The 23,174-nt window shown below is 64.0% G+C and overlaps 3 protein-coding genes across 3 annotated transcripts; 1 reads left to right on the forward strand and 2 right to left on the reverse strand.

Moving 5' to 3' along the window:
- Positions 1-442: 442 nt before the first annotated feature.
- On the reverse strand, positions 443-8,162 carry BTBD19 (BTB domain containing 19). The gene is given in 9 exon segments (XM_075424052.1): positions 443-614; positions 616-672; positions 790-915; positions 1,142-1,273; positions 1,635-1,703; positions 2,987-3,046; positions 4,582-4,635; positions 5,048-5,285; positions 8,074-8,162. Coding segments are annotated over 9 exon segments (903 nt in total). The 3' UTR covers positions 443-536.
- A 1,770-nt stretch (positions 8,163-9,932) lies between these two features.
- Positions 9,933-10,610, forward strand: DYNLT4 (dynein light chain Tctex-type 4). The gene has a single exon (XM_075424190.1). The coding sequence runs from the start codon at positions 9,939-9,941 to the stop codon at positions 10,608-10,610; it is 672 nt and encodes a 223-aa protein (XP_075280305.1). The 5' UTR covers positions 9,933-9,938.
- An 840-nt stretch (positions 10,611-11,450) lies between these two features.
- Positions 11,451-18,891, reverse strand: PLK3 (polo like kinase 3). The gene is made up of 15 exons (XM_075424053.1): positions 18,603-18,891; positions 17,720-17,827; positions 17,518-17,634; positions 16,936-17,065; positions 16,762-16,849; positions 16,108-16,203; positions 15,215-15,410; positions 14,742-14,868; positions 14,233-14,342; positions 14,036-14,153; positions 13,852-13,935; positions 13,494-13,656; positions 13,237-13,366; positions 12,890-13,000; positions 11,451-12,506 (listed from the first exon to the last, which is right to left on the reverse strand). The coding sequence occupies exons 1-15, from the start codon at positions 18,753-18,755 to the stop codon at positions 12,312-12,314; spliced, it is 1,926 nt and encodes a 641-aa protein (XP_075280168.1). The 5' UTR covers positions 18,756-18,891; the 3' UTR covers positions 11,451-12,311.
- Positions 18,892-23,174: the final 4,283 nt, after the last annotated feature.

Genomic DNA, 23,174 nt, shown 5'->3' on the forward strand with positions numbered 1-23,174 from the left:
TGGTCTCCCCCTCCCACTTGCCCACCCCGGAGCCCTAGGCTCCCCATCCCGCTCGGCCCCTTCCCCACCGCTGCCATGGCGGGGGGGCCCTTGTGCCCGCTGCCCGCTGCAGGACGGCCCCGCCGCCGGGGGAGGGCAGCACGGCTCCGGGGAACGGCCCCAGCACCGCGCCCGGCGGGGGGTACCGGTGGGGCCGGGACAGGGAGCCCTCACCCCGCGTCCCCATCCCGCAAAGGACCCCCCACCCCGCAGCCCCGCCACTTCTGGGGTGGCGTCCTCGCACCCACCCCCACGGCCCGGCTCCGACACCCTCCCCCCCCCCCCCCCCCCGCCCCGCCCCCCTTTTTGGGGTGACCCAGGCATTCTGCCCTGACCCCCCAAGCCGTGCCGTGGGGCTTTACTGAAGCTCTCGGCCGCGGGGACACCGCCGGCAGTGCCCAGCCCCGCAGCCTGCCCCGCTGCAGAGCCCCTGACCTGGGGGCACGGCCGCTGCAGAGCCCCCCGGCTCGACCTGGAGGGACCTCGGCGTCCGGCCGCTACTTGGTGTGCGGGTCCAGGTGACGGTGGTGGTCGCGGGGCCGCGTGCCCCGCCGGGGTCTGCAGAGGCGGGAGGGGGACCCCGCTGCCCTTCCTCAGCGCGTGGGACCGCCAGGCCGCTGCGATGCTCTCCATCTGCGGGGTCAGGGACAGGGGCATCAGTACGGCCACGGCGTGGATCCCCCCAGCCCGGCAGCACCCTCCGGCTGCGGGGGTGAGCCGGGGCACCCCGGGGGGGAGGCAGCAGCTCACCGGGATGAGCAGGTCCCGCTGGTTGTGGCTCTCCAGCGTCGCCAGCTCGCTGGGTGCCAGCAAGGCCAGGCGCAGCTCCTGCACGGGCAGGGCGGCCACCTCGGGCACCGGGCGCTCCAGGACGGCCTGCAGGATGTGAGGGATGGGGCCGGTGATGCCCGCGGCGGTGGGGGTGTTCGTGGGCAGTACAGCCTCTACACCCATCACACAGTCCCAGGCTCAGGGACAGGGTGCCTGCGTTCCCTGCCTGGGCTGGTGGGGGTCCAGGCACCCCTGGGTGGTTCTGTGTGGGTGGGGAGCAGCCAGACCCCCACCCCCACCCCGCCTTACCTCGCCACCGCACTGCACTCACCGAGCTGACATGCGCCCACTCTCGCACAGCCTGCACCAAGTCCAGCTCGTCCACGTCCAGACCGTCGCTGCGCAGCACCCGTGCCAGCACCGCATCGGAGAGCTCATGGAAGCCCCGCGTCCGCACCACCGCCTGCCAGCACACGGCAGCACCGGGGCACTGGCACCAGAACCCCACACCCCCACCCTAGGGCCATCAGATCCATCCTGGTGCTATCCCTGCCCGGCACCCCAGCATCCCCCACCTGCACCCCCATCCCCTGGCACACCAGTACCGCCCAGCCAGCCTCCACCTAGCACCCAGCATCTTCTCCCCATATACCATCTGCTCCCTTTCCTCCCCTGCCCAGTCTCCAGCCAGCCACCCCACTCTCAGAGGCCCCGCTCCACTGCCCCATGCTGTGTCCACCAGTGCTCCCCATGCCACACATCCCCGGTGCTGCCCATGCCCTGGGGTACCCCATGCCGCACTCCCCCCTCGCCTGCCACCATACCGTGGTGCAGCCCTCAATGAAGGCCAGGCAGTGCTGCTGGAGGTCTGACAGCCCATAGGTCACCGCAGCCTGTGGGACAACACAGACACCTGCGAGGGGGTCCGGGGCAGGACGGACCCCCCCCCCGCCAAAGCCCTGCAGAGACAGTGGCACTCTCAGGGACCCATGTGGGGATGCCACGGTGCTGGTATGGTGAGGAAGGGGCACAAAAGTCCCCTCCTTTCCTGGCCTGCCCCACAGCAATAGGTTTGGTGGCCCCACCGCCCACAAGGGTCACCCAGCCCTGCAGTCAGCAGGAAGCGCCTGATTTTCCACCACTGCCCGGGGACATCACCCAGCCCTGGGTGGGCAAGGGGCCCTGGCCTGCTCTCACAAGGTGACACTGCGGGCATGTAGGACCACCCATCCCCAGCACTCCTTGCCTGGGCACAAGGTCAGCTTAGAGCCCCCCCACATGTGCCCCATGCCCTGCTGCCAGCCCCAGGCTGCCCCGTAGCTGCCATCCCCCACTGCACCGGAATTCGGGGTGCTCTCATCCTCCCCAGCACTACCCAGCGATGCTCATCCCAGGGCTTGCACTGCCCACCTGGGCACCAGGAGGACTCGTCCCTGTCCCCCCGCAGTGGCAGCCCCTGCAGGTGGGGTGCTTGGGAGCAGCTCGGGCAGGCCAGCATCGCCTCCCCCTCCACCACGGCAGGGGACCTGTGTTGACGCAAGCTGGGAGGGAAGGCGAGATGTTTTCTTCAGGTTTGTTTTGTTCTGGGGTTTTGGGGTTTTCTGTTTGTTTCCTCCAGGCCAGTTTTAGCTCTGTTTACGCCACGGTGGTCTGGCACCACATCTGGTGGGATCTTCTGTGCTCTGGGGCCAGCAACTCACCCCGAGAGTATTGCTTCAGCCTGTGGCAGATGGAACAAATCCCCTTGCTCTGGGGAGCAGCCTTGGTCCCACCAAGCAGCGTAGCAGGGCCATTGGGACACCACTCCCCCCGTCAAGGCTATTTTTAGGTGTCCCAACTCTCAGCATGGTTTTTGGGACTGGCCTCAAAACCATGAGAGGTCCCAGAAACCCAGTGCCCCCCCAGTTTCATGTAAGTGATGGCAAGACCCTGGCACTGGGGAGCTCTGGCCAGCCCTGCTCAGGGCAGCGTGGCCTTGGGGACATTTTTTTGCCAGGCTTTGGTGGCCTCGGTGGCCCTTTCAGCCCTGGTACAATGTGCCCAGCTGCTGGGCCAGGGGTGTTGTAGGAAAACCTGCCCCACTGTCCAGCTGTGAGCAGGAGGGTCAGGTCTGCTCCTGCCTCAAAATCAGCCAGGTTATTTTTAACCCTGTTTGTCCCCCCTGGGTCACACTCACCTGCAGAGCCTCGCAGACCTGCTCCACGCTCAGCGTGTCCTTGATGAACTCAACGCAGAGCTGGAAGGCAGATGGGGAGAGGATGGGCAGAGTGCGGACCCAGTCCTGCCACCCCTCCCATGACTCTCAGCACCCACCACCAGGACATGGGACATGGGGTGGAGGCACCTCCAGCCCCACAGGTTTCATCAGGCAGCGATGGGCTGTGGGCAGCCGACCCAGGCACTGATTCAGCCAGGGACCAAGCCTGGTGTAACCAAACCCCAGCCAACTATAGCCCAGGGTGGGTCACTTGACCCTGGCCATGGTCACTAGCCATGTCCTGCCACGGGGACGGCCCTGGTGCTGGCTGCAGTGCACTGGGTGACCCCAGCTTTGCCCAGCACTGCCTGCCAGCTGCTCTCTGCCTGTGACTGCTGGGGACCAGCAGCTCCGGCTGTGGCCCACACATGGACGATGTGGGTGGGATGCAGCCAGATGGGCACATCTGCTGCGGAGCAGGACCTCCCTCCTGTCCATCTCAGTTGCCTTCCACGCAAAGGGGTCAGAGCCCCTGGGAAACCCGAGGGGATGTGACACGCAGGGAGGAGCTGTCAGCTGGAACAGAAGGGCCCTGAGTCACTGGCAGGAGGGAGATGAGGTCACCCTGCAGCTGGGGACAGCCACGGGCTTCCCTGGCTGTCCTTGATCAGCCCCTTCCCCCCCCCAACCCCTCCTCTCCCTGCTGCAGGTCATCCCCCTGAGGATGCATTTACTGGATGGTGGGGTGGGACTCTGTGGCTGGGGTACCGGGTCACCCTTTTTTTGGAACACCCCTTATGTCCCTTCCCTGCCCAGCCAGCTGTTCGACAGCCCTGTGCCACATCTGGGGTCGGGCTGAGCCTGTCCCCACGGGGGGATGGCGCAGGTCCCGTCCCGCCACCCCAGCACGCAGCGGTCCATGGTTCCTCAGCTCCTCAGCGAGGTCCTTCCCCAGCGCGTTGAGAAAGGAGGGGAAGTCCGGGCGCGAGATGGCGGGTCACGCGATCGACCCGGCTGTAATTCAGGAATCGCTCTGATGACGTGGCCTGGCCGCCGTCCCCAACGCCGAGCTGCTCCAGCTCCCAGCCCCCTCCTCGCCTGCCTCCCACCCTTCCTTTTTGCTCCCTGCTGCCTTCCCCAGTCCTTCCCGCCCGAAGCAGCAGCAGCAGCCCCTCGCAGCACCGTGGCTGGGGTGCTGGCTGCTCCCCAGGACCGGGGCTTTCCCTACGGCATCATCCTGCCAGATGACCGGACGGCACCCGTGGGCGATGACGTAGGGGCTTTCCTGCTGCCCTTTGCCACGCGGGAGACACGAGGCCCCACACTCTTCCCTGGGATTCCCCAGCCCCTGCAGGGCTGCCGGCTGGTGCTGCACCCCCTCAAGGGAGATCCCACTGGACAGACCCTCCGGGATGGAGCAGCAGGGGCTGAGCCTGTGATGGAGCTGGGTGACGCACCCAGTGCCGTCCTCAGAGCCACCTCCAGCCACCAGCCATGCAGGGACCATCTTGGGGTGCTCCTCAGCACAGGGACACGTGGGGACCACCACCCCCTACGTCTAAGCAGGTCCGTACCTTGCACAGGTCCTGCAGGCCATACTCCACCGACGAGGTCAGTACCTCCAGAGCCTGCAGGCAAGACAGACCTTGTGAACATTGGTGTGCAGGCCCATGGCAACCAAGGGCATGTGTCCTCCTGCCTCCACGGGAGCTCCCAGGTGGGGGGGGTGTGGGGGTAAAGGGGCTGCTGCATGGGGGCATATGAAGGTGTCCAGCTCTTGTGCCCCTATTCCCAGCATCCAGGGTGTGCACAGCCAGCTGTCCCAAGGCTGGGGCAGACACATGTAGGACAAGGTGCTCTGGACACCCCACTATGCTGGGCTGAGACCCCACACACTCATTGCACTGTCAGCCAGAAAGCATCATGCAGAGCATCCCCTCCACTTTCGGCACCCCAGGAGCTGCACAGCACCTCCTACACCTGCATCCCCACCTTGTCCCTCCCGTGCCCACGGTCCCTGCCAGCCCCATTCCCACTCACTATGTGGCTGTTGAGGGTGACGCTGTTGGTGTAGAGGAACTCGATGACGGCCAGAAAGACCTCAGGCTGCACGTTGCCCAGGACGAAGGGGCCCTGGGGTGGGATGCTGCCGGGAGGGTCCTCACTGCCCGCCAGCCCCTGGCTGAGCATCCCCCGGAAAGCCTGGCAGCGGCACGCCAGCACACAGCGATGCGCAAACACCTTCTGCTGCTCCTGGCCCACCACGAACGTCACATCACTGCAGGGGAGAGGGGACCCTGAGGGATGAGGCTCCTTGGGAAGCCGGGGCATGGGCTGCCCTGAGGCTGGGACAGGGAACAAAGGCAGGGACTGGCTGGGTGCCCGTCCCATCGGAGAGGTGCCCTTTAGTTTTAACCCAGGGGCTTTTCCCAAGCACAGAGAGATCCTTGCAGCCATCTGAATGCTGCAGGTGGGATGAGCGAGATGGGTCCTCTGGAAAGCATGGAGAGCCATGGGTGCTGGCACAGCCAGCCACGGGTGCTGGCAGAGCAGGGAAGAGAAAGGCCTGGGATGACTGGAGAAAGTGGCTTTCTCTTTTGGCACAGCAAAGCCCGGGAAAGTGGGTCTGCCACCGGGCTCGGCTTCCTTGACTCACAGGCACTGACTCACGGGTGCAGGGATGCGAAGCCTGCAACATCGCTGCCAGCAGGGCTGGCACTGGCTCTCCCAGCACTGCACACTGGGGCATGGGGTCCTTCTGCCCCAGTCCCCCACAGCCCCCCAGCACGCTTCCCCAGCTCTGCAGCCCCAGGAAAAGGAGGCAGGAGCAGGGGAAAGGGAGCAGGAAAAGGGCAGGAAGTCTCCAGCTTGTGCAGGCTGTGTGGCCATGGTCCATGCGTCCCCTTGTCCCTTCCTTCTCTCTTCCCCCATCCCAGCAGGGCAGTGAGCAGAAGACATGCCCCCCAAACTCTAGCTGTCACGAGGTCAGGCACAAATCATAGAATAATAGAATCATTAAGGCTGGAAAATACCTCTAAGATCATCAAGTCCAACCATCAACCCATCACCATCACGCCTGCTAAATCATATCTTAAAGTGCCATATCTACATGTTTTTTGAACACCTCCAGGGATGGGGACTCCACCACTTCCCTGGGCAGCCCGTTCCAACGTCTGACCACTCTTTCAGTAAAGAAATCTTTCCTAACATCCAATCTAAACCTCCCCTGACACAACTTCAGGCCATTTCCTCTTATCCTATCGCTAGTTACCACCTCACTACAACCTCCTTTCAGGTAGTTGTAGGGAGCAGTAAGGTCCCCCCTCAGCCTCCTCTGCTCCAGACTGAACAAACCCAGTTCCCTCAGCTGCTCCTCATCAGACTTGTTCTCCAGACCCCTCACCAGCCTCACTGCCCGTCTCTGGACACGCTCCAGCACCTCAATGTCCTTCTGGTAGTGAGGGGCCCAAAACTGAACACAGCACTCGAGGTGCAGCCTCACCAGTGCCGAATATAGGAGCACGATCACCTCCCTGCTGCTGCTGGCCACACCATTCCTGACACAAGCCAGGATGTCGTTGGCCTTCTTGGCCACCTGGGCACACTGCTGGTTCATGTTCAGCAGCTGTCGACCAGCACCCCCAGGTCCTTTTCCGCCGGGCAGCTTTCCAGCCACTCCTCCCCAAGCCTGCAGCGTTGCGTGGGGTTGTTGTGACCCAAGCGCAGGGCCAAGCACTTGGCCTTGTTGAACCTCATACGATTGACCTTGGCCCACTGATCCAGCCAAATCCACCACCCAACCCTCGCAGTGTCCCACAGATGATGTGCCCGCCACAGGGAAGGGCACCTGGGACATCCCACATGTATATCAGGATTCAGAGCCCAACAGGTCCTCCGTGACTGGTGCTGCAAGGCGGAGCGAAATAAACTGCGCCGTGGCTAGGGTCTGCAGGCCAAGGGGGGGGAAGCAGGGTGGAGGCTGCGGGATGCAAGCTGTGAGATGTGGGATGCAGGCTGCATTTATGGGATGAAAGGTCTGGGATGCAGGCTGTAGGATGAGAGGTGCTGGATGGGTTCAGGATGAAGGCTGCAGAGTGCGGGATGCAGAATGAAGGCTGCAGGATGTGGGGTGCAGGTTGCAGGATGCCGAACGAAGGCTGCAGGAGGAAGGATGCGGGATGAAGGATGCAGCACGAAGGTTGACGGGCGCAGGGTGCAGATTGCAGGATGCAGAAGGAAGGCTGCAGGACGCGGCTAGCGGGATGCGTGATGAAGGGTGAGGGATGTGAGCAGCAGGATGTGGGCTGGGGATGGCCAGGCGCTGGCATCTGATTCCCCACTGTCTGGTGCTGTGGCTGGGGAGTTTTCACCGGGATTTCTCTTCTGGGTGGTGAAAATTTCAGCAGGGATGGGGATTTCCTCAGACAGCACTCGCATTTGTGCCAGGCCTCAGCACCAAGCGGGCAAAGAGCACCCCGCAGCTGGCTAGCTGCCAGGCAGGAGGTGCCATGTAGGTGTGGGGCGGCCGAGGCCACGGCTCCCCATCTCCACTCCCTGCTCGGGGAGGAGGTGGCAGGGATGCCAGGTGCTGTGAGCGGGGCTGGCTGGGCTGCCACCTGCCCTCCAGGGTGCGGGGAAGTTGGAGATGTATGGATGGAAAGCACCGGGGAAGCTGGGATGGGAAAGGAGCCCGGCATGGGTGGCTGCCTCCGGGGAGCACGGCGGCTGGGGTACCCCAGCTCCTGGCACCGGTGGGAGCTCCATGCCCAGGGACAGAGGGAGTCCGGGCACACCCGGGGACCCCCTCTCCTCCATAGAGGCAGCGGCTGTGGCCGGGGGGACACCTGGGCTCCCACTGCCATGTAGATTGGGGGGGGGGGGGGAACGCTGCAAAAGCCATGCGGGGTACCCCGGGGTGTGCCTGCCCTGCCTGGGGACCCCCAAATCCCCCCCCCCCCCGGCAGGGCTCTGGGCCGCGGGAAAGCAGCTCGCAGCGGGCTCGGGGACTTCGGCACGGGTGGGGGGGGAGGGGGTGGCGGCCCCACCCCCCCGCCCGCGCCCCTCACCTGAACTGGGGGTTGTTGACCAGGGAGCGGAGGGCGGCGGTGAAGGCGGCCGCTTCGCCCCGCAGCCGCGCCGAGCGGCGCCCGGCCATGGGCTGCTCCGGGGAGGGCGGGGGGGCAGGCGGGAGGCAGGCCGGCCCGGGGGGAGGGAGGGAGGGAGGGAGGCAGGGAGGCCTCTCGACACGGCCCATTGCTGGGGAAACCCTGGCAGGCAGCGCCGGGGCCGGGCAGGCAGCGGGGGGGGGGAAGAGGGGGCGGCGGGCGGTGAAGCTCATGGATGGGGTGGATGGGTGCAAAGGGAGGCAAGGCGGCGGGGAGTTTGGGAAAGGGAACCCATGCCCGGGTTATGTGCACAAAGATCACCCCCACCTCCTCCCGCGCAGCCCCCACGGAAAGCCACTGGGCACGGCTGGGTGTCCAGCTCCAGAGCAGACTCCAGCCCCGCAGCGAGATCTGCCCCTGAAATGGCAACAGCCCTCTCTCCTCCTGATGCTCCAGGCCAAGGCGCTGCGGCTCTCATGGCTGCTTAGACCACAAGCTATCGCAGGCAGAAAAAGCATAACCAGCCTCATCGAAGCCCAAACCAAGCGCTGTGCCAGGGGATGCGCCGCCCCCTTGCTCCCAAGCAGCCCGGGGATGCGGGGAGGGTGCCCACGGAGGGACCCACCTTTGCTGGTCAGTGGCGGTGGGAGGGAGAGGGAGGAGCAGGGCCCACAGCTAATGGCAGCACCCGACGGAGTGGGGTCCAGCTGCCAGCGTGCTTGGCAGCGCTAGTCAGCAGCAGGCTATAAATACCTCTGACGGGAGATAGCAACACAAAAGCCGTCTCCACTTTCCTCAAATAGCTCAGCAGCCAGACAAAGGCACATTGACAGGGCAGTCGTGGCATACCAGCTGGGCTGGGCTCCGCCAGCAGAGAGAAACCCGGCTCGGGGTCAGAAAGCCGCAGCAAACCTGCCCTTGGACCAGGGCATTGTGGCAGCAGGGTGCCCGGCCCATGATGGGGCTGCACATGCTGGATACCCTCCCGGCTGCACTCTCCCTTGGTGCAGGGGCAATAAGTACCTGAAGGATCCAAACCTTTGGGTAAAATCAGTCAGCTAGGGGCCCCAGCCCTGATGCAGCCCATGGTTGAGGTGCCAAGCAGTGATCACAGTGGCTGGTCTTCATCCTCTGTTCTTCCTTTGCACGTTCAACACCAAAAAGCATTTTTCAGGGCTGGCAGGGAGCAGCCAAGGTTGGAGGGCTCATGTCTGGAACAGCAGTGTCCCTGTGCTGGTACAGCTGGAAACACAGACAGGACAGGAGTGAAGGGACGAGGCTGTCTAGGGACCAGGAAACAAGGAGTTACAGGAGCCGTGCCCCGGAGCGGCCCTGGAGAGCTGCAGTCACGTAGCAACATTTCACGCTCCAGGAGCTCAGCGGGTTTGGCCCTGCTCACTGTGACTTGCAGGACCCAGGTCGGTCCTGGGCAGCCAGGAGCACGACATCAGCCAGAGGCAAGTCCCCTGGGTTTACCTGTATGGGCAGAAGTGGGGCTAGGGCTACGTGTGGGACTGTGTGTGGGCAGGAGGGCTGGGAAGGAGCCACTCGTCTGTGCTGGGGGGGAAAGGCTGGGGATGGGAGAGCAGAGGGGTAGATGGACCGTGTGTGGCTGATCAGCCCCAGCTGGCTGAGGCTGCTGGGGAGGGAGGCACTGGAGAAGGGAAGGCAGCTGCCATGGTCCCCCCAGCCCCTCTACATGGAGCCCCACAAGGACCCACATGCCAGGAGGTGGGGGACTTGCAGAGAGAAGCAAACCAGAGAGGCAGTGGAGTAGCAAGACCGAGGGACAACCAGCTTCCCCCTCTCCATTCCAGGCCACCCCTATGGCTGAGCAGCTATCCCCAGAGATGGCCTCGCTAGCCGAGGTGACTGCTGCAGACAACATTGAAGCCCCTGCGCTCCAGGCCACCCACCACGGCTCCCAGCCCCCGGCACGGGGCACTGAGGAAGGCAAACCACCGCTCCTGCCCTCCCGCCGCAGCTCCATCCTCAGCACCCACCCCGCACCCCTGGCCAGCCGCCGCAGCTCGCTGGGGGCAGCCCCAGGGGGCAGGCGCCCCTCCATCGGCCCCTGGATGCTCCACAGCCGGGTGAGCTTCTCCGGGCTCCCCCTCTTCCAGCCCATCCTCAAGACTCGCCTTGAAAACACTTACAGAATGCGACCAGACGAAGGCTGCAAGTTTGACGCGGGTCGGGTGCAGCGGGTGCTGGAGGGGGCCCTGGCAGGGGCCCTGGGGACCGCTGTCTACAGCCCCCAGGGCAGCGCCCCGCTAGCCCAGAGCCTGGCCGAGCTGCTGCGCAGCCGGGCAAAGGAGGTGCTGCCACCCCGCTACAAGCTGGTCTGCCAGGTGCTGCTGGGCCAGCGGGGCCAGCAGAGCCTATTGGTGGCCAGCCGGGCGCTGTGGGACCCAGAGAGCGACAGCTTCGCCTCTGCCACCTTCTCCAACACCTCGCTTTTTGCTGTGGCCACAGCGCATGGGGTCTACTTTGAGTAGCACCTGCCTCTCCCGCCACCCAGCCTTACAGAGCTGCAGGGGGAGAGCAGCTGAAATAAAGGTTTGCTCCAGCGGTGGCTCATACCTGGTGGCTTTGGCCATGGTGCATGCAGGGAGCAAGGTACGGATCCACCTTCATGCTCACTACAGCCCCCAGCCTGGGCTCACACTCACGCTGTAGCTTCCACTACCACGGTTTACACAAAGACCCAAGCCGCAGCAAATACAACCTGAAAGGCTGCGTTACCCTGGAGCAGGCAGCTGCCCAAGGCCACGCTACCGGGAGCAGCCCAGCCTGCTTCCCACAGCACAGACTGCTCCCAGGCAGATTGATTACACCAGCACTGGGGAAGGACATGACAGATAACCTTCAAAGCAAGCTCACGGAGCCTCCTCTTTCCTGGCTTCACTCCCAGCTCATATCCCATCACACCAGGTGTCATAGTGCAAGGACCCAGGCAACCCACCCAGTCCCCGGGCCACAGCACCTGCCTTCTCCAGCTCAGCAGAAGGATGAGAGCAGCTGGGCTTGGTCCAAGTGCAGAGACAATTGGGAGTCAGAGTTTGGCAGCAGTCAAGCAAAGCTAAGGCAGCTCCAGGGCTCCACAGGCATCAGCAAGAGTCATCTCTGCCCTTCCTGGCAGCCGTGGGAAGGGCAGAGGTACCACACAGGCTCCTCAGCCCCATCCTGCCTCCCTGGCCTTGTCATCCCCAGCAACAGCCAGTGTCCAGAGGGGTCTTGCATGGCCAGCAGAAGCAGTCCTGGAGCAAGGATGAAGATGAAGCCCCTTTTACAACCAAGGCCCCAGCTCCAAGCAAAGCAGACATAGTTTGCCCTTACACAAATAAGTTTTTATTGAGGTGAGTCAGGGACAGGGGAGCTGCACATTAACAGACCAACAGGGAAATAAATAATTCCATATAAATAAGATACATAAATAGTCCCACACGGCAGAGACTGCCTCGAAACAAAGAAACGTCCCCAGGTCCCAGAAATACAAGGGCTTCTCTAGGCAATCCCTTGGATCCCATCCCCCCCCCTTTATCAAACCTCAAGTTGTACCAGACAATTCACAATTTGGGAGCAGACAGGGCACAGTTGGGCCCAGCACAGCCCCCTCCTTAGTGTAGCAGTTGTGGAGTGGCACACACCAGCCCACATAGCCCGTGGCAGGGCAGGCAGCGCCCTTCACCCCTGTCCACCCCTGGGAAGGGGTCTTCCCTACCCCACAGCAGCCAAGCCTTGAGACCAAGGCTGTGCCAGTCCTCTCCAGGCCACAGAGAGGGTCTGGGCAACTGGTGCACGGCCTTGGGTAGGACAGCCCGAGCCCCCACGGCAGTCAGCTGCCAGCCAGGGCAGGCTGGAGCACCACGCCACAAACAAGGCACAGCCAGACCAAAACCTGGCTGCAGGGCACTCACCCACCACCTCCCTGTGCCACCCCAGTCCACTCCACCAAGACCAGCACAACCAGAGCAGGAGCTGCCAGTGGGAAGACAGCAATTGCCCAGAGCCAGGGAGCAGCAAGGATGTCCAGACCTGCTGCTGTAACCACATCCATGTGTCTTAGTCCAGAGTCCAGCTGAGCACCAGAATACAGGGTGCCCAGGTGGGCAGCCAGCACCAACAACATACCTCCCATCCTGTGGGAGGGCAGGGGGACAACTCTGTGTGCAGATAGGGTCCCCCAAGGTCCCACACTAGGCCTCAGCCCGTTCTTGGAGGAGCTTGAGGATGTATCTGAGGCGGTGGTGGAGCTCAGGAGAGCAGCCCAGCTCCTGGATGCTGCACAGCTTGTAGGTGTAGGAGTTGCGCTCACGGTTGATGTAGGTGACAAGGCAGGAGTGGTCAGGCTTGCTAATGATCACCTTGGTGTGGTCGTTGTAGAAGTTCACCTAGGAGACATGTTGGGCTTGGTTTAACCCACGCTTCCCACAGCATGTCGGGAGGCAGGATGAAGCCACACTTCCTGCCTCAACCCGTTCCTCCTCCCCAACCTGCCCAGGAGCATCCCTGCTCCATGCCCCACGGCGGGAACGCGCCAGCCCCAGCATCAGGGCAGACGGAAGTGGATGACCAAAGCATCATGCCCCCCCCCGGGCTAGACAAGCTGCAACCAGCAGCTCCAGGCACTGGAGCAGCATCCTGCACCCATAGCTGTTTTCACAGCTGGACCTTGCATTTGTGCTGTGGCAGACAAGGTCTAACACAGGCCAGGAGTCCCTGGCTGGCCTCCTCCCTGCAGGGGTCTGGGCATCTCCACTGTGCTGCGCCATACCTGGAGGGTGCCACTGCTGAAGAGCATGAGCAAGGCTTGGTCGGTCTTCACCCACTGCAGGAGGAGCAGGGCCGGCTGCCCAAGGTCGTCTGCACTGGGCAAGTCACCTCCCTTGGAGAGAAGGGTCTGCATAAGCCACTGGTCCCACATGTGGGAGCACCACCACTAGCATACACACAGACAAACCTGGACCTCCAATGAGGTCCCCACTCCCAGAACACAACTCTCTGGGTGTCCACCTGGCCACAGTCTGTGAGCAGGGAGTCCCACAACCCCCAGCGGTGTGGTCAAGCCATGCCCCAACATCCAGCTTACCCATGACCCCAGCCCAGGTCCCCAGCACCCACCTTCATGAGATGCTGCTCCATGTAGGATGCGAAGTAGCACAAGACACTCATCTGTCCCTGCAGCTGCTCAGGGATGGCGGCCGCAGAGAACACAAGGTGTTTGCTGTTGGTCGGGTTGTAATGCACAGTCCTGGGAGGGAGAAGACCATGAGCTTTGGGACCACCCAGCACCAAACCCACCCATGGCACAGCCTCCCCTTGCCCCTTCCGACCCGAGGGGCTTCCCCAGAGACACCAGCCCCTTCCCCACCACTTACCTGTGGTTGGGGGAAAGCGTCATGTGCGTGCCATTGTTGAAGAGGACCCCGATGCTGCGGTTGGAGAGCTGGTAGCCAAAGCCATACTTGTTGGAGTAATCCACCCACTTGCTCACCCAGACAAAGTGCTCGTGGCGGGCCAGGGAAGCTGGGTTTTTCTCCGCTGGTGGAGAGAAGAGGGGGTGAGCAGAGCAGGCAGGCAGCCCCTGCCCACCTCACCTGCCCAGGGTGGGAGAAGACCCCCCACAACAGGCTCTGGCAGCATTTAAGGTACCCCAAATAGCAGCCATGCCTTCATCCCACGAGGAAGGGGATGCACAGCGCCCTGTCTCACCCCAGAGCAGTCCGACCAGTTTACCTGGAGGCATGGAGGAGAGGCAGGTCCGCAGGAGCCGGACAGCCGACTCGATGATGGCAGAGGCAGTGATGCAGTCTTCAAAGGCTGCGGAGAGACGACGACAGGTTGAGTCAGCCGGCCCTGCTATCAGTCAGGGCAGGAAGCTCAGGGCAGGCTTGGGGTGGCCTGAGCAGGGATTGCTCACCCTCACAGCTGCTGGCCATCGTCCCCCGGACAGAGGGGGACACAGACTTGTGAGATGTCTCCTCCATCACTGTCTCCACAGGGCTAGAGCTGGCGCTGCGGCGTGATACAGGGGTGGCCTGCAGAGAGACCTGGCTTTATCACCATCCTGCCTGCTCCCCTGAAGAGGGGTGTGCAGGGGCTCGGGGATGTTCTCACCTCATTCCCTTCCACAGTTTTATAGCTCATCTGCCGGCAGATTGAGGTCTTCATCAGCCCAGTGACCAGCTTGGAGATGTCATCCTTGTCCTCCAAAGAGCCCTTCTTGGCTGAGGAGAGAGCAAGCAATAAGCACACTGCTGAGCACAGGGGATGGAGACATTTGGGCCGCCCCTCCCAGTAGCTCAGCTCTCCCTCATCTGCTCCCATGCCTGCAGTGGTGAGGATGGTGTCAGGCAGCTGCCTCCCACTTTCACTTCCCAGTTCTCACACAACACAGGGCTTCCAGGAGGAACTGCCTCTGTGGGTTGCAGCACAGCATCCGCTCTCCAGGCACACACCCATGCCAGGCCACCAGCACTAGGAGGGCAGAGGCAAGCCCAGCTCGTGCTGGCCCTGGGCAGGGGGTCCATGGAGACCCTTCAGGAGGTCTCTCCAGTAGACAGGACCCACTTCTCCCTGTAGGAAGGGTCACACCCAGAGTCACCTGGGCAAGTGCATGGACTCACCCTTGGGTTTCTTCTTCCCAAAGAGTGTCTTGGTGACTTTAGCAAAGAGACTCTTTGCTGGATTCGGCGGACTCAGCTCTGGAGCCATCACACAGCTGCTGGGAGGGAGCTTCTCAGGCGTGTAGCCCTGCATAGAGGTCAAGGCAGAGGTTCAGTTTGCATTGTCCACGTGCTCCAAGCAGAGCAGCTGCCCTGGGCTGACCACAGTCACTCACAGCCCTCCTGACAGCCAGCTTGCATTTCTGTCAAGCCTTGGCCCCACAACTAGCATCACCACAGGAAACAGCTCATGCTGTAGGGTCAGGGCAGCAGGAGCACACCAGATCAGCTCCCCTGGCTGGCGTTTGGGCAGGACAGCCACTGCTTCCTCCTTTGAAGGACTGAGACTTGCGCTCCAAGGGCAGCGCCCTGCACAGCCCCAAAAGCCTCATCCCACCCGGAGAATGGTCAAGGCCAGACCCCCACCCGCTCACCTTGAAGAACTCATGGTCCAAGATCTCCTCGAGGGTGAGGCGGTCCTGGGGGTTGCGTCTGAGGATGCCGGCGATGAGGTGCTTGGCAGGCAGGGAGAGGAAGGCAGGGAGGGTGTACTCCACCTGCTTGATGCACCTGTAGGTCTCCTTGAGGTCAGAGGTCTCAAAGGGAGGGTTCCCACACAGCAGGGTGTACCTGGGAGGGGACACGTGGGCCTCTGTCACATCCCCGCCAGGTCTGTGACTCAGCAACAGTTAAAGCAAGGAAGTTATTGGCATTTGGCCGGCCACACCTGGCCAGGAGTACCACTTCCAGCCCAGGTGGCCACGCTCACATCCGGCCACGCTTCCTCCTCACAACTGTTTAGAGCAACAGGCATGGAGCCCTGGGGAAGGGGAGAGGGCTGGCAGGTGAAGGCCACCCTCTGCCACCACCGCTCCCACCCCCACGCGGCCAGCACAGCAGAAAGCAGAGCAGGAAGCCCGTGGGCAGCGGCCGAGCCAGGGGCTGGATGCACCGAGGCAGCACAGCGATCGCTCCCCAAACAAACAGAGCGGCAGCCGCCGCCAGCCACTGAGATTTTTCCGTTGTTTGTCAGGTTCATGGGGCAGTTGAGCCTGCTTTGAACTGGAGCCGCGGCACACGAGCACCTGCCCTTCGCAGGTCCTGCTTGGGCGGTGCCCGGGCAGCACCCCAGGATGGCGGGCAGCACCCCTCCAAAGCAGTGCTTGGCCACCTGCTCCCCTCCCCCTGCCTTCTGGTAGCCACTGCGCTTCATCTCGTAGCTTTGCAGGAGCATTTCCTCAGCAGGGCTGCTCCATAGCCCGGCTCTCACCCACCCCGTGCGGGCAGGGCTGTCCAGATCCCTCCCCACCCCACAGCACAGACTTACATGACACAGCCCAGAGACCACACGTCTGACTCCGGCCCGTGGCCCTGCCTCAGCAGCACTTCTGGGGCCAGGTAGTTGGGGGTCCCACATATTGTCCTGTGGGGCAGAGCGCCAGGTCAGTGCGTGCTCCGCATCCCCTCGCAGACAGCCCCCACCCCCCCTCCGAGCCCTGGGATTTAGCTTGCAGCCTGTCCTCCCTGCTCCATTTTGCTCTTTGTGGCCCAAAGCTCCCCCCTCCATCTACAAGGAGCCCCGTACAGACTCCCTCCTCTCCAGCTCCCCGGGGGTCAGCAGCAGCTGCTCCTGGAGCGCCGTTGGGAAGAGCCTGTCCCAGAGCCGAGGAGGAACAGAGCCTTTGTGTCCCAGCCCCACGCAGCCGGCACGGCAGCCGCGCAGGCACAATAGCCATAGTCAGCACATTGTTCTCCCCAACGGCTGCGAGCTCACTCCTGGAGTAGCCACAAAGCCCCCAGCCCCCTCGCCTTGCCTGCAGCTAGGGCAGGAATCGCTCCCCCACCCCAGGACAGGGCCCTACGGCTTCCCCTTCCCAGGCCAGGAGGCACCACTCACCCCTCCGCCCTCCCAGGAAGCTGCAGGAGGAAGAGGACGAGTGAAACCTCAGAGGACTCTGGAATAAGAAAACCTCAAACTTACTTTTTCTTCTGGTCAGAGATATCCTGGCAAGCAGCTAGCCCAAAGTCCCCCACTTTCAGCTCCATGTTTTCATTGATGAAGAAGTTGCCTGCAAGTTAAGGGTGACGCGTCACCGCAAGTCCCTGTGGGGCAGCTTGCTCCCCACAGAACACCCTGCCTGACCACAGAACTCACCCAGCTTGAGGTCTCTGTGCAGGATGCCTTTGAGGTGAAGGTATTTCAAGCCTGAGATGATCTGTTTGAGGTAATAGCGCACTTCGGGCTCCAGCAGAGTATGGCGGGCCTTCCAGATGTGGGCCAGGGACTGCAGAGAGAAAGAAGGTGGCTTGGTGATGGCAGACAAAGAGAACAGGCAGCCCTGCTGACCAAGCAAGGGGCAGGCAGCGTCAAAGCCAGTTCTTCCAGAAGCTGCGCATCCACAAATAATCCTTCTTCCACAGCCATGACCTCAGCAGTCTCCCCAGTACATGAGGCTGCTCAGCACAGCCAGGGGAACCACCAGATTTATGGTGGGCCCACCAGGAGCTACGACCTGCCAACATGAGCAGGCAGCCCAAGTAGGACAGACAAGCAGCGGTGTCCCCAGCACCGTGAGAAACCACATTGGTTATGGCTGAGGTCAGAGGGTGTGACAGAGCAGGCAAGGCAGCCCAGGATAGGGAGAGTGCTAACAAAGCACCTCAGATCAGGCCTGCTCCAGCCAGCCACAGCTCTGCTCAGGAGATCCTTTGGCAGGGAGGCCACAGCAGCGCTCACCTTCCGACTGCAGTGCTCCAGGAAGATGTAGATGCTCTCTGTGTCCTCGAAGTAGTGGGAGAACTTGACGATGTGCTTGTGGTGCAAGTCCCGGTGCAGCTCAATCTCATTGGTGATCTGAAAGGGAGCAGCGGTCCCAGTTGAGCACAGGGTCCCACAGCACCCCACCAGCCCAGCACCCCACCACCCCCACAGCACCCACCTTCTCCCGCTGGTGGGGTTTAGCCACCCGGCTGTGAGGAATGACCTTCACGGCATAGGTTTTGTTGCTGGAGAGATCTGTCATTTCATAGCATCGTGCAAACCCGCCCTGCAAGGGAAGAGGTGGTTATGGACAGGTGAGAGACGGCTCTTCGCCTCTGCCTGCTGACAAGCCTCCTCCTCCTCCATGCCCTCGCAGAACAGCCCGGCACGCATCACGCACTCCCTCCTGCTGCATCGCCCACTAAGATCTGAACTACGACGCTCTCAACCGGGATTTTCTTCCCCCAGTTCCTGTTAAAGCCTCCAGGGCATTTTTCCTCCCACCACGGCCGGACCCCGCATCTTTCCCCACAGCAGACCGGCGTGGAAAGTGCTGCGTGGGGCAGGGAGACCGGGAGGGGGGGGGACCGGAGGCCCCCGAAAGGCAGCCCGACGGAGACAGGTTTTTCCTGCCGTGATGTCAGCCTCCGATCTGCAGACTCAGCCGGGCTGGGAACCGGCACCCCGGCCTCCCACACACGCTGCCGGCAGCGGCAGGAAGAGTTGCGTGCGGCGGAGCGGAGCGGGGCCGGCACCCTGGGAACCGGGGCAACCCGCCGCCCCCACACGCCCCGCGGGGCCCCCCGAAACCGATGGGGCTGCGATAGCTGACGAGGCACGCAGCCAGCCCGGGTGATTCAGAGCTTCCAGCACTGCTGCGGGCCCGCCGGGAGAGGCGTGGAGGCGGGCGGCAGCCGGAGGGGGCCGCGGCCAGCCCCGGGCCACGCCGGCTGGGACCGAGCGGGTGCGCAGCAGCCCCTCCCCCCCCCCCGAACAGCGGCTCCCAGCCCCGCTCGCCCCGGCCGGTGCCCCCCGCCTCTCCCCACCCCGTTCCCCGGTACCTTTCCCAGCAGGCGCCCCTTGCAGTAGGAGCGGCCGGAGACGGGGTCGGTGATGATGCGGGTGGTCTCGACGGCGCGGGGCGGCGGCGGCGGGGCGGGCTGCGCGGGGAGGCGGGCGGCGGGGAAGGGCGGGAAAAGGCCAGCGGGCTCCATGGCGGGCGCGGGGGGAGGCGGCGGCGGCTCTGGTGGGGAGGGGGGGCTGTGGGAGCTGTTGCGGCTCCTCCGCCACCGCCGGGCCCCGCGCACGTGGCCCCACCGCCGCGCGCTGCTGCTGCCGCCACCGCCCCGGGAATCCCGCCGCCTTTATCAATGGGCGCGCTGACGTCACGGGCGGAGCCACGCCCCGCCCGGGCGGCCCCGGGACGCCCTTAAAGCGGCCGCCGCACGGGGTAGGTGGGGTGCGAGGGGTGCACTGGTACCGCTTGGCTGGCGGTGACCCGGGCGAGCCCAGCCGCGGCTCTGCTGCCTGCACCGCACAGCCCCCCCGGCACAGGGGTATCCCAACAGATGCACGCCCCTCCCTGCCAGACACAGAGACCCCCACAGCCAGGCATCTCCCCTAGACACAAGGATCCCCTACGAACACGCAGAGACCCCACGGACACGCAAAGACCCTTCCTCGGCTCCCAGCCCTCTCTCCCAGGCCACGCAGAGCCCCCTCCCCTCTGTAAATACACCCACCCGCTCAGGATGCCTCCCCCCGCAGGGGTGACCAGCTTGTGTCACACGACCTCCTTGGGGACTGGGGACCCCACGCCTACACCCCACGGAAAGGCAGTGGCCAGGGTGGGATTTCAAAGCCCATGTGTTTGCTGCGGGCCCTGGCCCCCCCATGCCAAACCTGGACACAGGCAGGGACCCCCCAGAGCCCCTCGCTCTGTGCCAGTGGCTGGGGAAGGGGGTCACAGTCCACCCCAGGCGGGGCGGTGGGGACGTGGGGGGCAGTGGAAGATGCGGGCTGTCCCCTGGCAAGGTGCCTCTCAGCCATCCTGTGCCCGGGCTCCAGCCCAGCCCCGTGCCCCCCGTGGGCCTCAAACACCCCCCAAGGGTCAGTCCCCTGCAGCTGCCCACAGCAGCCAGTCCAGGACCGGGGACCTGCAGGGCTGTCCCACCAGGGATCTCCATCCTCACCCCTTGGGGCCTGGACACCCTGTCCTGGCCTTGTTGGGGACTCTGGTGGTACGGGGGGGGGGCCCTGGCTGTGCCGCCCAGCTGTGGGGTGCTGTGCGGGTAGGGTGCCATTGCGGTGCTGCTCTCTAATGGCCATGAGGACATTGCGTCTCTGGGTCATCCGAAACAGGTCGTGGAAGGACGCGGGACACCTCTCCCTCCCCACGGGTGTGGGATCTGGTAGAGACGGCCACGGTCCCCCCACCAGCCAGGAGAAGCAGCACTGCTGGAGCCCCTCAAAAGCAGATCCCGCTGCCCTTCCCCGGCTCCCCACTGCTGCGGCAGGGTGACTGTGCTCTGTGCCACAGCTTCCCCCCTCTGCCCTTCACCTCTGCTTCCCCGCGGCAGCTCGGGTCTCTGATGCTCCGTCTGCTCCTGAATACGCTGAGGGTTTTGCACCCGAACGGCCCCGCGTTTCACGGCACATCCCCTGTGGGGAGAATGAACCCCTTTTTTTTTCTGCAGCTGAGCAAGCCTACCTGCAGGGAGAGAGGAAACAACCCGGATCTGTCTGCTTTCCTCCCGGGTTCCCAGCTTTTGCAGCGGGAACGCGTCAACCCCACCACCCGGCCGTGAGCACCCTCTGGGAGCCGGCAGGGAAGCTACGGGGCCTGGGGGGAGCGCTGCCTGTTCCCCCCGGGGCTGCTGGGGCGCGGGCAGCGTCACGGGGCAGCGCTGGTTTTCCGATGGAGGCCCCAGCTCCGCGCTGCTGGGAGCTCCCCGGGCAGAGCTGAGTCAGCGTCTGGAGGCAGCGCGTGGGTGGAGGCACCCAGGGGTGCAGGGAGGCCCCGGGGGACCTTCCTGGGGTGGCAGGACGACCCGCACGGGGCTTGCCCCGGGGTCCCCTGCAGAGACACAGCGTGGACTAGCAAGGGCTGAGAGCTGCCGTCCCCGGGCGAGCGCTTGGGCAGAGTTTGAGGGCACAGAGGGACCCCACAGCCCACGTCCCACCAGGGCTGGGGCACCTCCTCTCCAAGAGGGGGGAAGCCCGGGAGCAGCCTTCCCTCCACCTGCGGCTGGGGTCCGCGGTGATGCCGAGCATTGCAGCTGGGGGTTTTCCCATCTCCAAGCTGGGGTGGTGGGAGCAAGCGTGGTTTCGTGTCAGCAGCCTGCTGGGCCCGGGGAAGGGGAGGCTCTGGGGCCATCGCCCGGCTGCCTCCAGCTATTTAGATGGAGTTACGGGAAAAGGGAGCCAGGCTCTCCGGGGACATGTACAGCGAAATGGGGACAGGCACCCCACGCAAATTGCATCAAGGGAAATTCCACCTAGATACTAGGAAACTTTTTCTTTCCTCTGTGAGCACGGTAAAAACACACAGGAGCCCAGAGAGGCTGGGGGATCTCCATCCCCAACGATACTCAGACCCGGCTTGGCCTCAGCCTGGTGTTCCCCCCCGAGGTTCCCCCATCCTCACAGCTTGGGGTGCAGGGTAGCTCGCCGGATGGGAGTGACAGCCCTGACCCCCTAGGGAGCGGGGTTTTCCCCTCCTTCGTCACTCTCACCCCGTAAGCTCCCGCAAAGCGCGGGGCTGCAGCAGCCAAGGAGGAGGAGGGAGAAGGTGGCCGGTCCCTCGGCTGAGCCGGGGAAGGAAGCACCAGCTCCAGCACCAGGGAGGCCAACCTGCCCCGGGAGCTGGCTGGGGATGAGCAGAGGGAAAGCTGCAAACCTGGGCAGATCTGCCTGGAGGGAGGGATAAAAGCACCCGGATCCTTCCGGATTAAGGAAGCACTTGGATCTGGGATGGTATATAAAATGCCAGCGCTGGAAGGTACCCCCCGGGAGGCCGGATCCGGCCCAAGGAGGCTCAGGGAGCCCTCAGAAATCTCCTGCAGTGGGGCTCTCGGCTCAGCTGCTGCCCTGGAGCGGGGCGAGTGGGGGAGGCTTTACCCCAGGCAGGGTATTAGCGGGGTCCAGCCCGTGGGTGCCAGCTCAGGACTGCGTGGCCATGTCCAGAGCACCCCGGGAGGCAACTCTTGTCTCCCCAGGCCGGAGCGCTGCCGGCACCTCCCTTCCTGCAAGGGCCTGAATGGCGGTTTCCTGCTTCCCACCCCAGCAGCTGGGATTCGGCCAGCTCTGCTTCCCTCCCTGCTCCGTCCCTGCTCCCCGGCAGAAATCCCCGGTGCAGGGTTCGTTGCTGCGGCATTCGCTGCACCGCGCGAGGTGCCGGCACCCCAAAATCATGGCTCACGAGGCAACGCCTGCAAGCAGGACGGGGCAGGTCCCGCTGCCAGAAACCCACCCTTCTGCCAGGGTTTGTGGGTCTGGGAGAGACCCAAGCGGGGTGCACAGGACGTGGGTGATGGGTCTGCACCAACGAGAGCTGCTGGTCTCCCACGGGGGGATGGAGTGTCCCTGAGCCGGGACGTGAGAGCAGCACCCGAGGCGCCGGGTTTGAGCCACGAGCAAGGGGTGAAATCAAGGAAGGAAACTCCTGAAGCCTGGTGCCTTCTCGAACTCCGCTGCTTCCCTCAGGATAGCATGGGTGGCCCAGGGAAGCCTGAAAGACACCCAGCGCTGTTATTACTGGTGTGATGAGCTCGCCAGGCCTCTGAGGCACCCCAGATATGCAGCACATAGGCTGTCCCGGCACTCTGCACCCTGAGCCAGGCTGAAGAGCAGCCACCAGAGCCCCACTGTGGTCACCCCGCCAGGCTCTAGCACCACACGGGCACTCGGGCCAGGTCCCGTCTCACCCACCTCCCACCCGCACCAAAGCAAAGTGCCATCGGTGCCACGCCACGTGCCTCGGTTTACCCGTGTCACACCGCGGTGAGCACACATGCAGGTGTGGAAACGCGGCTCCCGTTTCCAGTGCTGCTTTTCCTGTGGGTTGTGATGCTCGTGTCTGACTCCGCTCCTCCTTCCCGGCCCGGGAATTGTGCGGATGGATGGAAGGAAGCCATAAGGGGTCCGGTGATGGAGAGAGAAGCGTCCTGCAAGCCTGTCACCCTGCATCCTCTCCCCGCCACCCTGCGCGGAGGTGGGGGCCGGCCGGGCAGAGCTCTCTCCCCATCGCAGGAGGGAGGGGAACTCAGGAGAGCCCAGCCTGGTGCCTTTCCGGGGGTGGGGGGGGGGGGGGGCTGGAGTATGGAGGGGGCTGGAGGGCGATACGACTTGTGGGGGGCCAGAGGGGGGTGGAGATTGGGGGAGGCTGGGAGGGGACATTGCTGCTGGGGGCTGGAGAGGGATGAGGAGGGGCTGGGGGGCTGCGAGGCCGCGGTTTATGGCCGGGGGGGGGGCACAGGGAAGGGGCCGGAGGGCAGATTGAAAGCAGGGGGCTGTGGGGCGCAGGGCGGCGGAAGCCCAGCCAGGGTCCGGTCACCGGTGTCGGCGGGGAGCCCGCGGGCGGGGGGCGGGGCCGGGGCGGGGCGGAGCCGGTGGCCGCGCGCGGCGGGGCGAGG

Source organism: Opisthocomus hoazin, chromosome 6 (assembly GCF_030867145.1).
Source record: "Opisthocomus hoazin isolate bOpiHoa1 chromosome 6, bOpiHoa1.hap1, whole genome shotgun sequence".
Classification (NCBI taxonomy): domain Eukaryota; kingdom Metazoa; phylum Chordata; class Aves; order Opisthocomiformes; family Opisthocomidae; genus Opisthocomus; species Opisthocomus hoazin.